The sequence below is a fragment of the Plasmodium gallinaceum genome (genome assembly GCF_900005855.1).
Source record: "Plasmodium gallinaceum strain 8A genome assembly, contig: PGAL8A_v1_76, whole genome shotgun sequence".
NCBI lineage: Eukaryota > Apicomplexa > Aconoidasida > Haemosporida > Plasmodiidae > Plasmodium > Plasmodium gallinaceum.
Window position 1 is genome coordinate 1,163,990 of NW_021628238.1, and position 16,469 is coordinate 1,180,458.

General features: G+C 18.5%; 3 protein-coding genes across 3 annotated transcripts; 2 read left to right on the forward strand and 1 right to left on the reverse strand.

Moving 5' to 3' along the window:
• Positions 1–821: 821 nt before the first annotated feature.
• PGAL8A_00221100 (conserved Plasmodium protein, unknown function) lies at positions 822–1,728 on the reverse strand (the record flags this gene model as incomplete). The annotated part of the gene is made up of 4 exons (XM_028670925.1): positions 822–955; positions 1,075–1,105; positions 1,312–1,416; positions 1,606–1,728. The coding sequence occupies 4 exons, from the start codon at positions 1,726–1,728 to the stop codon at positions 822–824; spliced, it is 393 nt and encodes a 130-aa protein (XP_028527629.1).
• Positions 1,729–2,622: 894 nt separating this feature from the next.
• PGAL8A_00221200 (conserved Plasmodium protein, unknown function) lies at positions 2,623–11,856 on the forward strand (the record flags this gene model as incomplete). Its single annotated transcript, XM_028670926.1, has 1 exon — positions 2,623–11,856. One exon carries the CDS (start codon positions 2,623–2,625, stop codon positions 11,854–11,856), a length of 9,234 nt encoding a protein of 3,077 aa, XP_028527630.1.
• A 1,202-nt stretch (positions 11,857–13,058) lies between these two features.
• Positions 13,059–16,232, forward strand: PGAL8A_00221300 (valine--tRNA ligase, putative; the record flags this gene model as incomplete). The annotated part of the gene is made up of 1 exon (XM_028670927.1): positions 13,059–16,232. The coding sequence occupies one exon, from the start codon at positions 13,059–13,061 to the stop codon at positions 16,230–16,232; it is 3,174 nt and encodes a 1,057-aa protein (XP_028527631.1).
• Between the last annotated feature and the right edge of the window lie 237 nt (positions 16,233–16,469).

Consider the following 16,469-nt stretch of genomic DNA (forward strand, 5'->3'; position numbering starts at 1 on the left):
TGTTAATTTTTTTTTTTTTTTTTTTTTTTTTTTTTTCTCTAAAACAGTATTTTTTTCATTAGTTAACCTGTAATTATAAGATCAAATACTATTTTAAAATGCTCATCATATCTTTATTTTAAATATAATCTCTTTTTTGTTTTTTAAAAAATATATCATATAGTTTTTAGAAGTTATAAAAATTTTGTAAATCAAACAAAAAAATATAAACATATATATTATTTATATTTGATTTTTACACTTCTTTAGGAGTGAATATTTATTCATTTGTTCAAATATTAAATTTTTAAATATATTTCAATAAAAAAAAAAAAAAAAAAAAAAAAATTAAGAAAATATTTATATTATAACTGTTTAAATATTTTATCTTTCATTTTTTTTTATACCTCTCATTTTATATTTCAACTTATTAAATAAAAAAAAAAATTATTATTTTATTTTTTTATATTATTTTTTTCAACGAGTGAAAAAATTTTACATTTTAAAAAATAATAATATCAAAAAAAAAAAAAAAAAAAAAAAAAATTGATGTTGACTTTATCAACTACTATTACTCATTGAGTTTTCTAAATTCACAAAAAAGAGATAATTAAATAATTTAAATTTTATGCTTTCTTTTGTAAATATGCTTAAAAGACTCAAGAAGAAAAAAAAAAAAATAATAAATAAAAGCTAATATATGGTAATAAAATTGATTAGTGTAGCAATCAAAAAAAACAAAATAAAAATTAATTAACAATTGTACTATTATTTAAAAACAAAGAAAAAAAAAAAGAAAGATATTTTCATTAAAGATAATAAATACACTTTCTTACATTTTACTAAATAGAATAAATTATATTTTTTATTATATTTATTTGTTCATTTTGTATAATCATTAACTCTTCAAATCTTAGTAAATCATTTTGTCTTAATTCTTGAAAATCAGCAAAATTTCTTCTTATATTTCTATTTTCTAAAAATATGAAATATGAATATATATTTTTTCAAAAAAAAACAATTTATTTTTAAAATTTTATATAAATTTTTCTTTTAATTTTTAAAAACTTTAAATATTATTTTATCTTGTTTTACTTTCATCATTTAAAGTACGACGCAACCAAAACTAAAATAGAAAAAAGAAAAAAGTTAAAAAAAAAAATTTTAATTTTGTAGGTTATATATATATATATATATGGATTGAATAATGAAAAATTTTTTAAGTAACTTCCTCAATAAAAAAGTAGATATTAGAAAAATTAAGTTATTTATTTTTTTTTTTTATATATATCAATTTAATTTTAATTTGAATTTTTTAATCTTATATATTACATTTCTATTTTCTTCTAAGAAAAAATTGAAATTTGGTTGTGCTGAATTTGGTTTCACCGAAAATAAGTCAAAAATACCAGGCATATTTTTTTCACCATTTTTTATCTATATGGGAAAAAAGAAATTTAAAAAAAATGAAATAAAAATTTAATTTAATTTTCTACAAGGAATAAAGGTAATTTTTTTTTTTTTGACAAAAAAAAATTGGCATAGGTAATCCTATTAATATATTAAGATATCAATTATTAAAAATTTAAGGAAAAAGGAAGAAATTATTAAAATGTTATCTTATACTTTTGATTGTAAAAAACTTATATTTTGAGAAAATTTTTCCTTTTCATCAGAACATTTTGTGTCTTTAATTACATTTATAAGCATAAGTAGAAAGAACAAACAAAATAATTTTGCAGTATTCATTTCCTATAAATATATTTTTACTAATATTGATGGTTTTATATATATTCAATAAAGGTCCAAATTAAAAAATTATGTGTAAGTTATAATAATAAATAGGATACAAAAGAAAATAATAGAAGAATTTTCCCTTTAAGAAGAAAAAGAATATTTCATTGTATAATTACAAATTTAAAAGAAATTTATTATATTATTGACATTTATATTAAATATATACATCTGCACATATGTATATATAGATGTACTTAGGATAATTTAAAGTATATATATTTCCTTACTGATAGTTTATTTTTCTTTTTAAATTGAGTTTTTTTTTTTTTTTTTCTAATTTTGCTTTTTATTGTATTACGCGTTGTATGTACATCAAAAAAAAAAAAAAAAAAATGATCGTAAAAATATTTTAGATCATAAAAATAGCTTATCTTTTTAAGATAATTCTAGAAAATTAAATTTTTTTTGATACTATTAAATTATTTTATTATATTTTATTTAGAATAATTTTTTCCTTCCAATAATAGAAAATACATTATTTTTTGTCTTACTTTTCTACAGTATTTCATGTGAAAAATACTACTATTAGCTCATACAAATAAAAAAAAAAAAAAAAAACTATAAATTATTATTTATTTATCTTTTTTTTTTTCATATTTCTATATCATTTTTTTTTTTTTCTATTTTGTTTTCTTTTATTTATTATACTTTTATTTTTTTTTTAATAATTATCTTTAACTTTTTTATCTCTCTTGAGAAAGATAAAAAGATTAGCATGCCCTTAATCCCGTAAGTAGGAAGTGCTGTTTCTGTTTGTTTTTTTTTTTTTTTTTTTTTTTTTAGTTATTATTATATTATTCTTTAATTTATTATACTAGAGATAAAAAAAAAAAAAAAAAAAAAATAATGTGTTACCGTTCAAATCAGATGTACGCATCTGAATCAAAATGTTGTGATCAATTAGACAAATATTTAATTTTTTTAGAAAAACTAAAACTGCATTGTGCATGTAATAGTTATTTTAATGAAAATAAATTAAATACAAAAAATGAGACTAAAAGAATACATCACCATATTTTATATGATTTAGGAAATACATACAGTATATTTGATAAAAATTTTAAAAAAGAAATAGAAGAATTTAATAAATTTTTATATTATGAAAATAACGGTTCCTTTTTATTCAAGGAAAATTGCAGATATAATAATAAATTTAAAAATGTATTTCAAAACTATTTTTATGATAAAATTAATATTAATACATTTTCAAATTATATTATTCCTAAGTATAATAAATTTTATAAATTATCAAATTGTACACTAAAAAAGAAGGAAGATATAAAGAAAGATATAACAAAAAAAGTAAAAGATAATATAATAAAAAAAAAAATAGAAAAATTTCCCTTAATTAAACATGATATACCTTGTGGAATTATTGAAAATAATAAAAAAATTAATATTTGTAAAAGAGTAAAAAATAGGAAATCATCCTATCTAAATTCCAAAAAATTATTAAATAAATATTTTAATATATCCAATATTTTAAAAAGAAGAAAACATAAAATTGATGTAAATATTCTAGATAAGAATAAAAAGGATAAAAAAGAGAATACTGAAAATTTTAATTTTAATAATCATGATAATAAAATACAAAAAAGGGGAAATGAATTAAACCTACCTAAAAATAGTTTAAAAATATCAAATGACGAAAAAATAAAATTTCTAAAAAAGCTAAACTTAAATTTTAACAAGAATAAAAATAGTAGCTTCAATTTTTTTTTGTTTTTAAATAATTTAAAAAATGAGAAAAAAAATTTAAACGAAAAAGAAAGTTTTACTGAAGATTTTGAAAATAAATCAACAAAATCAGAATACTTAGAGAATAACTTAATTTCAACTTCAAACTACGAAAAAATTAATCGTGTATCTTGTGACGATATAGACTTTTATAAATTGAAAAGAAAAGAAGAAAAATACATAAAAATGAGTAAATTAACAACTAACTGTAGTTGCACATCTTATAATAATTTTCAAATAAAAGGAATATTATTATATAAAAATACGATTTTAAATGCACTTAATTTACATAAAAAAGCACCCATGAAAAAAGATGAAAATAAAAAAAAAAATCGTAATAAATTTAATGAAAAAAATAAAAGAGCAAATATCTTTGAATCTTCATCAGTAATTACAAAAATGAAGATTTCAAAAAATTTGAAAATTAAAAAAATTAATAATTCTATATCTAAAAAAGTAGAAAACTTAAAAAATTTTAGAACTAAAAAATTATATAAAAACTTTTCTTTTAAAAATTTAGGAACAAATAATATAAGATATGACATTAAAAGAAGTAAAAAATTTATTTCGAATGAGTATTCAAATAATCTTAAAAAAAGAAAAAGTATAATTAAAAATAATTCTCTTAATGTAGATGATTTATCGATTAATTCTTTAGATATATTTGTTCATAATAAATCTATAAATAGGAATATGAATGCAACAAAAATTGATAATCATGAAAAGATTGTAATTAAAGAAAAGAATTTTTATAGTGACAGTGAATTGAAAAATTTAAATAACATAAATGAAAATAGTTGTAAAGATTTTTTATCGCAAAATAATTTTTCTTTACCTTCTTTTAATATCTTAAAAAATTACAATCAAGAAAAGAACAAAAATAATTACAGAAATAGAATTTATATTAATGATAAAAATAATATTGAAGTAAATAATGGCATCAAAATACTTAAGAACGTTAATATTTCTAGATTTCCAGATGAACAAAATAATGAAAATAAAAATCTTAAAAGTAGAAATGAAAATATTAACGATTCGAAAAATGATATAATTCAATTAAGTAGAAGTGTAAATATTGTAGAAAACATGTATAATAATAATCCGAATGTAGAAATGAAAAATTTTAGCAAAGACATGTGTACTGAAAAAGAAGAGAAGGGTGTATATTATTGTAACGAAGTAAAAAATAGTAGTATTTTGAAAAAATATATAAAAAATTTAGAAATGGAATTATTAAATATAAGAAAAAATTGTGATAAATATAAAGACACTAATGATACAATAATGTCTAATGATAAAAATTCAGATAATTCTTGTTGTGAATATGCAAAAAGTAAAAAAATTAATGAAGACAGAATAGATTTAAGTAAATATTTTAATGAAGTTTATTCACAAAAAGTCAGAAATCAAGATGAAAGTAAATTTTACAGGACCTGTAGTACTACATGCACAAGTAGTTGCAAATCTGAAGTAGCTCAAAAAAATGATTTTTATAATAAACAAGAAAATTTAAAAATAATAAGAGATTTTAGAAAAATCGAAAGTGAAGAAAATAATATGAAAAAGAATAATTATGATAAAAAGGATGAAATAAATATAGAAAATAACTACATTATGAATAATGAAGAAAATAAAAAAATATTCAAAGATGGAGAATTTAAAAAATTATGTTCATTAAATACTTGTAAGGAAAATAAAAATGTTAATTTAAAAGAATATTTAGAAGAAAATAATTTCTTAAAATTAGATTCTAATAATCATAAAAACAGCAACACATTTTTGTGTTGTGATAATTTTGTTAGTACAAAAAAAGATAATGAAATATTTAATTATTTCAATATATTTAATGAAAAAATTATAAATAAAGAAAAAATAATTTCTATAAGAAAAAACGATAATGAAACACAAAACAATAGCAATAATACATTGTCGTATTATAATGAATATACAAAAAATGTAAAGAACAAATGTGAAGCTGTCTTATATTATAAGTCTAATTGTGATAAAAATCCACGTAATCATATTTTAAATGAAGATAATTTTAATAAAATAAATAGAAAAAATTATTTCATTAATAAAAAAAAGGAAAATAAGACCTGTGTTAACTTAGAGGAGAGTAAAGAATATGATGAAAAAGAAATTTGTTCATATAATAAAATAGAAATAAAAAAAAAAAAGAAAAATACAATAAATGTAGGAATAAATGAAAATAAAAAAAAAAATTTACTGAAACCGAAAATTTACTGGTGTAAAAAAGGATGTTTTTTTGAATTAAAATATAAAAAAGATAACAAAAAGGTGAAAGAAGTGAAAAATGAAGAAATTCTTTCAGTTAAAAAATGCAAAAATAAATATATGAATGGAAAAAATTTTAAATATTCTTATGAAATTATTCACAGTAAAAGTGATAAATCCAATAATAATAACATAAATATATCAATAAAGAAAAATGTAAAAATAGATGTATGTGAAAATTTTAATAACTATTCTGACATAAAAAATAATCCTATTATTTACTACAAAGAAAGAAAACCTATAAAAGATGATATAAAAAGATCAAAAAAATCAAATAAAGAAAAAAAAAATAATGTTGAAAAAAGTATTTTAAGAGAAAATAAGGGAAGAAAAAATAACAAGAAAAGCAAAGAACATTCAAACAACAGGAGTGAAAAAATGAACAACATTTACACTATTAGAGATATTAATAATAAATTAAATGATAATAACTTTAATGAGTTTATAAATAAAAATGATTTTTATAAGTATTTTGAAAAAAATATAAAAAACAATGATAATAAAAAAAGCAAAAATAATACATCCAATATTTTAAATCATTTTTTTCTTGAAAAAAATAACCAAGATAATTTTAATTCTAGAAAAAATTTATCTGAAAATATAACCTATTTAATCAATTTAAATAAATCTGATAAAAAAAATAATTTCTTTAAAATACGCAATGAATTAGAAGGAGATATATACTACAAGAATAATTTTTTGAGTGCTTTAAGAAATAATAAAAAAAATGAATTATCTAGTTTAGATAATATTTATTTAAGTAGTTCCAAATTAAATTATAATAAAAATTATATTAAAAACTTTAAAGAAAATAATATTGCATACATATATGAAAATAAAAATATTTATAATAATGAAAATTTTGAGATGGAAAATAAGCATGAAAACAATATTAATGATGATAATGAAATTAATGATAATATTAGCTTTAATAAAAAATTTTATACTATTAATTTTGATAGTTTTGTATCTAATAATGAAAGAAATAAAATAATTTTAGATGAAAGTTTGACTAATGAAAGTAACAATATATATAATAGCATGTCTAATGGTTATTCTAATGATAATTTTATAATTAATAATTCAACTAATAATAACAAAATTTTGAATGATGAAATGAATTTAGACATTAAATATAGTACTGAGAAAAATAAAAATGTTAATAATTCTAATAGAACAAATAGTTCATATAAAGAGATTAATACTATGAATGATATTGATATAAAAAATAACCAACCAATAAATATAGATATATATGATAAAAATAGTAATAATTACACTTGTGAAAATGATTACAACAATATTAAAAAAGAATATTTAAATTCTATAGAAATTAATATGACAAATACAAATAATTTTGATTTATATCATAATAACAATGAGAACAAAACAAGTAATAATGATGCTTATTTAGAGGATATTTATAATAATATGAATAATAATACAAATGATAAAGATGAAATAGGTATAAAATTACTAAATATTAAGAACAGCAATTTTAAAAATATGAATGGATGCATATCTGAAAATGAGAACCTTCTGAATGATAAAAATAAAAATATAAAAAATTTCCTATTATGCAAAAACATTACTAAAAATGACAATAATAAAAGTAAAACTGAAAAAAGTGATTTAAAAAAAATTGAAAGAAATATTTTATTTTCCTATGAAAACCTTCAAAATCATTCAGATAAAATAAATACGTTCAATATAGATATTAAAAATAATGACATTATTAATATAAACAATGTAAATCTTGATAATATAAAGAACAGTTATTACAATACATTTAGTAATAGTGAAGATAATAATATATACGACAAATTAGTAAGTAGAGATGGTTCAAATATGAAAGATAGTAACAATAATATATATAATATAATAAATATAAATAATGATTTAAGTGAAGCTAATAATTCAAACAACACATATAAAATTAATAATATAAATAATTTAAATATGTTATATAGTACTAATAGGGAAGAAAATATCAATTCAGATAATATTCATATAAAGAATAATTTAGAAAATAACTTACAATGTAAAATGCAAAATAACGAAACTAAAAGAAGTAACGATAATTATTTAAAAAACCTTGAGTTGGATTATTGTATCAAAGAAGAAAATAAACATAAAGAAGAAACTTATTTCAGTAATGATATTATGAAATTAAGTAAATTTGATAATAAAGTATCAAATAATTATGATAAACAAACAAAAAAAAACGTTGGAAAACAATTATATAAAAATTTAGAATATGATAATGAAAGATATAGTATTGGTAATTCAATAAAAGAAATATATATTAACAATGACAAAAAAAGAATAAATATTACAAAAAATAATGAATATAATGATAAAAAAAAAATATATTTTCATAATAAAAATATATTAAATAACGTCTATATTAAAAATACATGTGGAGATGAAGAAACATATATATGTAAAAATGAAAAATGTAAAAATGATATTATTAAATATAAGAACAACGGATATTTAAAAAAATGTGATAACTTGAGTTATTCGAATTATAATTTAAATAATTCAGATATTACACAGAAAACATTCAATTTATTTCAAGATTCTAAAATTAAAAAAGAATTTATTTACATCAAAAAAGAAGTAGAGGAGGAGAATGAAGAAAAAGAAAAATATTTTATTAAAACAGAAAACAACAAAAATAGTTTTATATATAATGACATGATGAAAAAGGAAAATACCGATTGTTTAGATGTCAATATATTACAAAATATTAATTCATATAGTAATAAAAATACGAAAGATGAAAATATGAATGTAAATATAAATATTGACAAAAGTGAAAATGATAATGAGAATTTAAATTTCTTTAGAATGAAAACAGATATTATTCAAGAAAAATTAGAAGATGTAAAAATTGAAAAACAAATGTATAATGAACTTCAAGATGATAATATTAGAAATAATCACTTTAATAATGAAAATAATATGAATTTAAAATTATTTAAATTAAATATATCAAATTATCTTAGAAATGAATTGAAAAATACAAATAGTATTGAAGAGTCTCAAGAGACAAATGAGTGTTCTAAAGGTAATTCATTTATAAATGAAAATATAAAAAAAAAAAGAGATGAATATAATGTTACTTTAAATGAAGAAACTAATAAAAATTATCCAGAGGATTCTTCATTAAAATATAAAGTACAAAATATATCTGATGATAAAAATTTCAACATAAAAAGGAAAGAATCTTCAAAAGAAAATTTTCAAAATAACTTAAAAAAAGAAATGGAAATAAACTGTTCAAAAGATAATTCTTTAAAAAGTAAAGTGATAAAAAGGGATTTAAATAATAAAACTTCTATAAATCGTTTTTTTAATTATAATTCTCATAATAATTTTAATATCCCAATTAAATACGAACCACAAAATAACTTGGATAATTCTTTTAGCTACGATTCTCAAAATAATTTGAAAAACATATACATTTATAAGCATGAAAAACAAAATAATATATCCAATTCTTTTAATTCTGAATTGCGAAATAATATGACTAATTCTTTTAACTTGGAGTTGCAAGATAATTTTACTAGCTCTTTTAATGATAATTTATTAAATAATTCAAATAATTATTTTAATGATCATTCACATGATAATTTAAACAAATCTTTTAAAGAAAATTCATCAATCAATTTAAATAATAAATTTAATGATAATTTATCAAATAATCTGGATAAATTTTTTAATGATAGTTCATCATGTAATATGAATAATTCTTTCAATGATAGTTCATTTAATAATATGAACAATATTTTTAACAATAACCCACCAGAAAGTTCAAATAATCCATTTAATGATAATTTATCAAACAATTTTAATAATTCCTTCAATGAAAATACATCATACAATTTATGTAATTTGTTAAATGATAATTCATCAAATAATATGAACAAATCTTTTAGCAATAATTTATCAAATAATTTGAATAATTCATTTAACAATAATTCATCATATAATTTAAATAATTCTTTTAATGATAATTCAACAATTAATCTAAATAATTCTTTTAACGACAATTTATCTAATAGTTTAAATAATTCTTTTAATGATAATTCATCAATCAATTTAAAAAGTTCTTTTCATGATAATTCATCCTATAATATGATTAATTCCTTTAACGATAATTCAACCACCAGTTTAAATAATAATTTTAACGATAATTCAACCACCAGTTTAAATAATAATTTTAACGATAATTCAACCACTAGTTTAAATAATAATTTTAACGATAATTTAACTACTAGTTTAAATAATTCTTTTAATGATAATTCATTAAATAATTTGAATAATTCTATTAATGATAATTTATCAAAAGGTTTAAATAATTCTATTAATGATAATTTATCAAATAATATAGATAGTTCTTTTAATATAGAATCAAAAAATAATTATTTGATTGAATGGTATCCTGGATTTGATATACCAATAGGAACAAATGGAAGAGCAATATTAAGAAAAGCATTACATCAAAAAAGAATGACAAATGTTAAAAAGTGCGATGAACTATTATCATCAAATAATTTATATCCCACTTCTAGATCGACATTTGGAGATATGAAGATAAGAGATTTATATAGAGCCGCATATATATTAGGGGTATGGAATGTAGCTGAAAAATATTGTCTATTAGCATGTGAAAGGAATGGTTATAAAAAGGAATGGATTTATATGTTAAAAAAAAATGGCATAAAAATAACTGTAAAAGCTCTAAAAGAAATTAGGAATAACCATATACTAAATAATAAAAAATTAGGAAATTTGAATAAAAAGAAAAAAAATAGTAAAAATGAAACTTGTAAAAAAGTTACAGACAGCATTAAAAAAGGTAATTTAGAAAAAAATTATGAAGACAATAATTTTTTAAATAATCTTATAACTTCTCATAATGCTAATATAGATAGAAAAGATGCCATGCCTAACCATTTCTCACTGCAGTCAAATGATAAAAAAGAAAGTTTTTCTTTTAATAGTTTAGAAGAATGTAAGAATATCTCCTTAATGAATATTAAAAATGAAAATAATATAATAAATAAAGAAAATCATATAATTCTTCAAAATGAAACTAAAAACGGAGATATAAATGCTTCGAATACAAAATATAAAAGAAAATATAAAAAAAATAAAAACAAGGAATATATTAATAAGAAAATTGATGAAGGTAATAGTTCAAGTATCATATCTGAAGGATTAAAAAATCCAAATATCTTTTCTACTTCTAAAATAAATAATCAAAATATAAACTATATATACAATTTCAATAATTTTAATATTCCTGATTTAAATAATTCATTAAATAATTCAAATGTACATTATTCTATTAAAAATAGTTATCCAAATACAGTAGAAAATACTATAAATAATAAAATATGTGATCAGTTAAGAGTAGATAAAAATGTGAATTTCACGAATACAAACTTATTAAGAAAAAGTTTTTATAATACAAACAAAAATTTGTTATACGAAAAAAGTAAAGATGATTTTAAAAATTATAGCACATATTATTTAAAAAATAATATTAATATTGCAAATAATAAAAATATAAATAATGAGAATATCAATTTTAATAATATAAACTACATAGAACTTGAAAATATAAATAAAGATTTATATAATACGAATAATTTAAGAAATAATATGGCAAATAATTTTAAGATAACTAATCATCTTCCCTTCAATAATTTTGTTATTAATTCACAAAGTGATGGAATTAATGGAGATATAAGTAAAAATAATTTTTTTAATAATATTCTTCCTGATATGTGTCTTAATAATTATAATAATTTTAAAAATTTGATTAACGAAGTGGATCCTATAAAATATCATACAAGTGGTATTAATATTAATAAAGATAATTTTATTTATCCTATTATTACAATCAATAACTCAAATAATAAATCCAATACAGATCAAAATTTAAATATACTTGGTTTTGAAAGAAGAAGTAATTTAAATGGTAGTATTAATTATGAATATTTACAAAAAAGATTTCAAAATGTTCAACTATAAGAAAGCAATTACTATATGTTTAAAAATAATTTTAATGAATCTCTTCATAACTTATATTAAAATAAAATAAAATATTAATATTAATAATAATAATGAAATAAAATTTGACATTTACATAAAAATATGCAATCTTTTTTAGTTCCATTACTTGAGTATTTCCGTATTTCTTTTTTTTAATAATACTTTCTACATCTATTTATGTATATTTATTAAGATTTTCATGTTTACTTTTTATTTTTGTTTCATAAATTGTTCTCATCATCTTTTTTTTTTAAATAACTTAATATAAAGTGATAATTTATTAGGAGACTATCTTCAAATGATTTCATATATAATAAAAGAAAATTTTTTAGTAAGCATATTTTAATAAAAATAGAACATGTCTTTAGATAAAATTTTCTTTTTTTCTTTTAAGATTTTTTTAAAAAATTTAGCTTACAAATAAAAAGCAAAATTATATAAAAATTCTTTTTTTAAAAAAAATATTCATATGAATATATATATATAGAATTAACCATTTAGAAAAAATTAAACATAATAAAGTAAAAAATATAAAAGTTTCGATACATTATTAATAAAAATAATTTTATTTTTTATCATTTATTTTTATCTTGTCGTATGTTATATTTTGAAAATTACTACTTTTTTTAAGTAAATAGTTTCAAATATTTTTAACAACGATTTTTTAGTTTGTAATTTTAAAAGAAGAAACATCTCAAACATTAAGTTAAAAAGAAATATTAAAAAAATTTGACACAAATATTTAGTATATCCATAAAATTTTGTTTAAATTTTCAAATATGTAGTATTAAGCCTTAAAAATTAAAATATTTTTATTATTTTAAGAAGAAAAAAATAATTAATTTTACACAAATATTGAATAGTTTAATAAATATATTAAAAAAAAAAAAATATAAATTTATAAAATTATAATATATAGAACTGGAAAAACTAAGTAAAATAATGTAAGGAAAATGTATATCTAAATAATAGTAAATAAAAGAGTCCTGAATAATATATGTATATTTAACTTTTATAGGATTTTACAATTAAAAATATATATATATTATAAAAGTTATGTTTGAATTTAAAAAAAAAAAATTTATAAAATAACATTTTGTTACAATTAATACAAAATAAACATTTGTAATAATATTAGAATATTTTATTTATGTTTTGTTGTAATTTATTTTAATTTTTGTATGATAAAAATTTTCTTAAAAAAAATACATCATTATAAAAACAAATTGTATACATATAATAAATTAAAAAATATGGAGAATAAAAATTTAAAAGAAAATTTAAAAATCATGAAAGATGCATACGATCCGAAGGAAGTAGAATCAAAATGGTATGATTTTTGGGAGAAAAATGATTATTTTAAACCTAAAAAGGAATTAATAAGTAATAAAAATAGCCAAAAATTTGTTATAATATTGCCACCACCTAATATTACTGGTACTTTACATATTGGTCATACCTTAACAGTTGCTATTCAAGATTCTTTAGTTAGATATAAAAGAATGAAAAATTATTTAACTCTTTATATACCTGGAACGGATCATGCAGGAATAGCAACTCAAACAATTGTTGAAAAAATGCTCTATAAAAAAGAAAAAAAAATAAGACACGATTACGGAAGAGAAGAATTTGTTAAAAAAATTCATGAATGGAAAAACTTACATGGAAATAAAATTAATAATCAGATAAGAAGAATTGGTGCTTCTGTTGATTGGTCAAGAGAATATTTTACAATGAATGATAAGTTATCTATTGCTGTAAAAGAAGCATTTATTAAATTTTATGAAAGTGGATTAATATATAGAGATAATAGGCTAGTTGCATGGTGCCCTCATTTAAAAACAGCTTTGTCAGATATTGAAGTTAATCTTGAAGAAATTAAAAAACCAACAAAAATTAAAATTCCTTCCTTTGATCACTTAGTGGAGGTTGGTGTTTTATATAAATTTTTTTATGAAATAAAAGATAGTGAAGAAAAAATAGAAATTGCAACTACTCGTATTGAAACTATGTTAGGAGATGTAGCAGTAGCAGTTCATCCTAATGACAAGAGATATTCTCATTTAGTAGGAAAAGAATTAATTCACCCTTTTATTCCAGATAGAAAAATGATTATTATAGCTGATAATGCTGTTGATATGGACTATGGTACAGGTGCAGTCAAAATTACACCGGCACATGATAAAAATGATTATGAAATGATGAAAAGGCATAATTTGAAACATATTAATATTTTTACCTTAGATGGACATATAAATGAAAATGGTGGAAAACTATTTGAAGGTTTGCATCGATTTGAATGTAGATTTAAAATTCAAGAAGAATTAAAAAAATTAAATTTGTTATCTGATAAAGTTCCAAATAGCATGTTTTTACCTTTATGTTCCAGAACCAATGATATTATAGAATATATGCTAATTCCTCAGTGGTATTTAAACTGTTCTGATATAGCTAGACAAGCTATTAATTATGTGAAAAATGATGATCTAAAAATTATACCAAGTCATCACATAAATACGTGGTTTTATTGGTTGGAAAATGTAAAGGATTGGTGTATATCAAGACAATTATGGTGGGGTCATAGAATTCCTGCCTACAAAATTATATTAAAGGATGATGAATATAAAAATAACAGCGATAAATGTAATAATATAGAAGATATAAAAGAGCAATGGGTAGTTGGTAGATCTTATGAAGAAAGTATGGAAAAAGCAAAAAAATTAATAGGAGAAGACAAAAATTTTGAATTAATACAAGATGAAGATGTTTTAGATACATGGTTTTCATCTTCTTTACTTCCATTTAGTTCATTAGGATGGCCAGAAAATACAGAAGACTTAAATGATTATTTTCCTAACACTATTTTGGAAACTGGGCAAGATATATTATTTTTTTGGGTAGCTAGAATGGTAATGGTTTCTTTACATTTAACAAAAAAATTACCTTTTAATACTATATATTTACATGCTATGATTAGAGATTCTAAAGGAGAAAAAATGAGTAAAAGTAAAGGAAATGTTGTAGATCCTTTAGATATTATTGAGGGAATTAGCTTAGAAAAACTACATGAAAAATTATATGAAGGAAATTTACCAGAAAAAGAAATTAAAAGAGCTATAGAATTGCAAAAAAAAGAATTTCCTAAAGGTATATCTGAATGTGGTACAGATGCCTTAAGATTCGGTCTAATAACTTACTTAAAGCAAGGGAGAAATGTAAATTTAGATATTAATAGAATTATTGGATATAGACATTTTTGCAATAAGTTATGGAATGCTGTAAAATTTTTTTTAAAAACATTACCTGATAATTATGACAATTACAATATTTTACTTTACAAACCTGAATATGTCAAATCTCTTAATTGGGAAGATAAATGGATATTACATAGATTAAACATCTATATAAAAAGTGCAAATGAGAATTTTAATACCTACAATTTTTCAGAAGTTGCATTTGCTTCTTACAATTTTTGGCTTTATGATTTATGTGACATTTATCTAGAACTAATAAAACCCCGTCTAAATACAGATTCTCAAGAAATTTCAAAAAAAGAATTAATAATTGAAAATTCAATAAATAATGAAAAAAGAGAAGATCATACAAATAGTGATAATGACTACTTCGATAATTGTATAAAATCAAGTGAAAATTTAGATGGTTATAAAGCAAATAAAACTTTACATGCCTGTCTTGATTATGCTTTAAGACTTTTACATCCTATTTCTCCTTTTATAACAGAAGAATTATATCAAAAAATTGCAGCTGATCCTTATAAATTTAGTTCTATTTCAATAGCAAATTATCCAGATTATGTAGAATTATGGAATAATGAAGAAATAAATACTGAAATGAATACTTTTATGAATATTGTAAAACAATTTAGATCTTTTATATCAAATCTTGAAATTCCACCTAAAACCAAATTAAATTGTTTCATTGCTGCAAAAAATAAAGAAGATGAAAAATTTATTGAAAAAGTCAAAAATAAAATTGAAGTGTTAGCAAAATTATCTTCCTTAGATATTATTAATTATAATGTTGAAGAATTATCAGATGAATTAAAAATTAAAATTAAAAAATGCTTAAAAGATATTGTTTCACATAAATTTATTATATATGTTCAATCAACTGAAGAGTATCTTAATCCATTATTAAATAATATGATAAACAAAAAAAAAAAATTACAGTTATCTCTAGATTCATATTTAAAAAAAGTAAATGATCCAAATTATGAAAAAAAAGTACCTGAACAAGTTAGAAGTATGTATTCCGAAAAAATTGATCAATTAAACTCTCAGATATTATTTATATCAAACATAATTAATGAAATAAATGAATGTTTAAGAAACTAATAAACATATCAGTAGAAAAAAATAACAAAATAATAATAAATTATTAAGTTGTATAAAAATATTATATCAATAAAAAATATTTTTTAATGTAATATTTCAATACGAAATATAACTTTTATTTTATTTATTTAATTTTTTTGAATTTTTATAAAAATGGAAAAAATTCTATATGTATAAAAAGAAGACACAACTTTATATATTAGAAATCTATTTTTAATTATGGTTTCATAAGTAAAA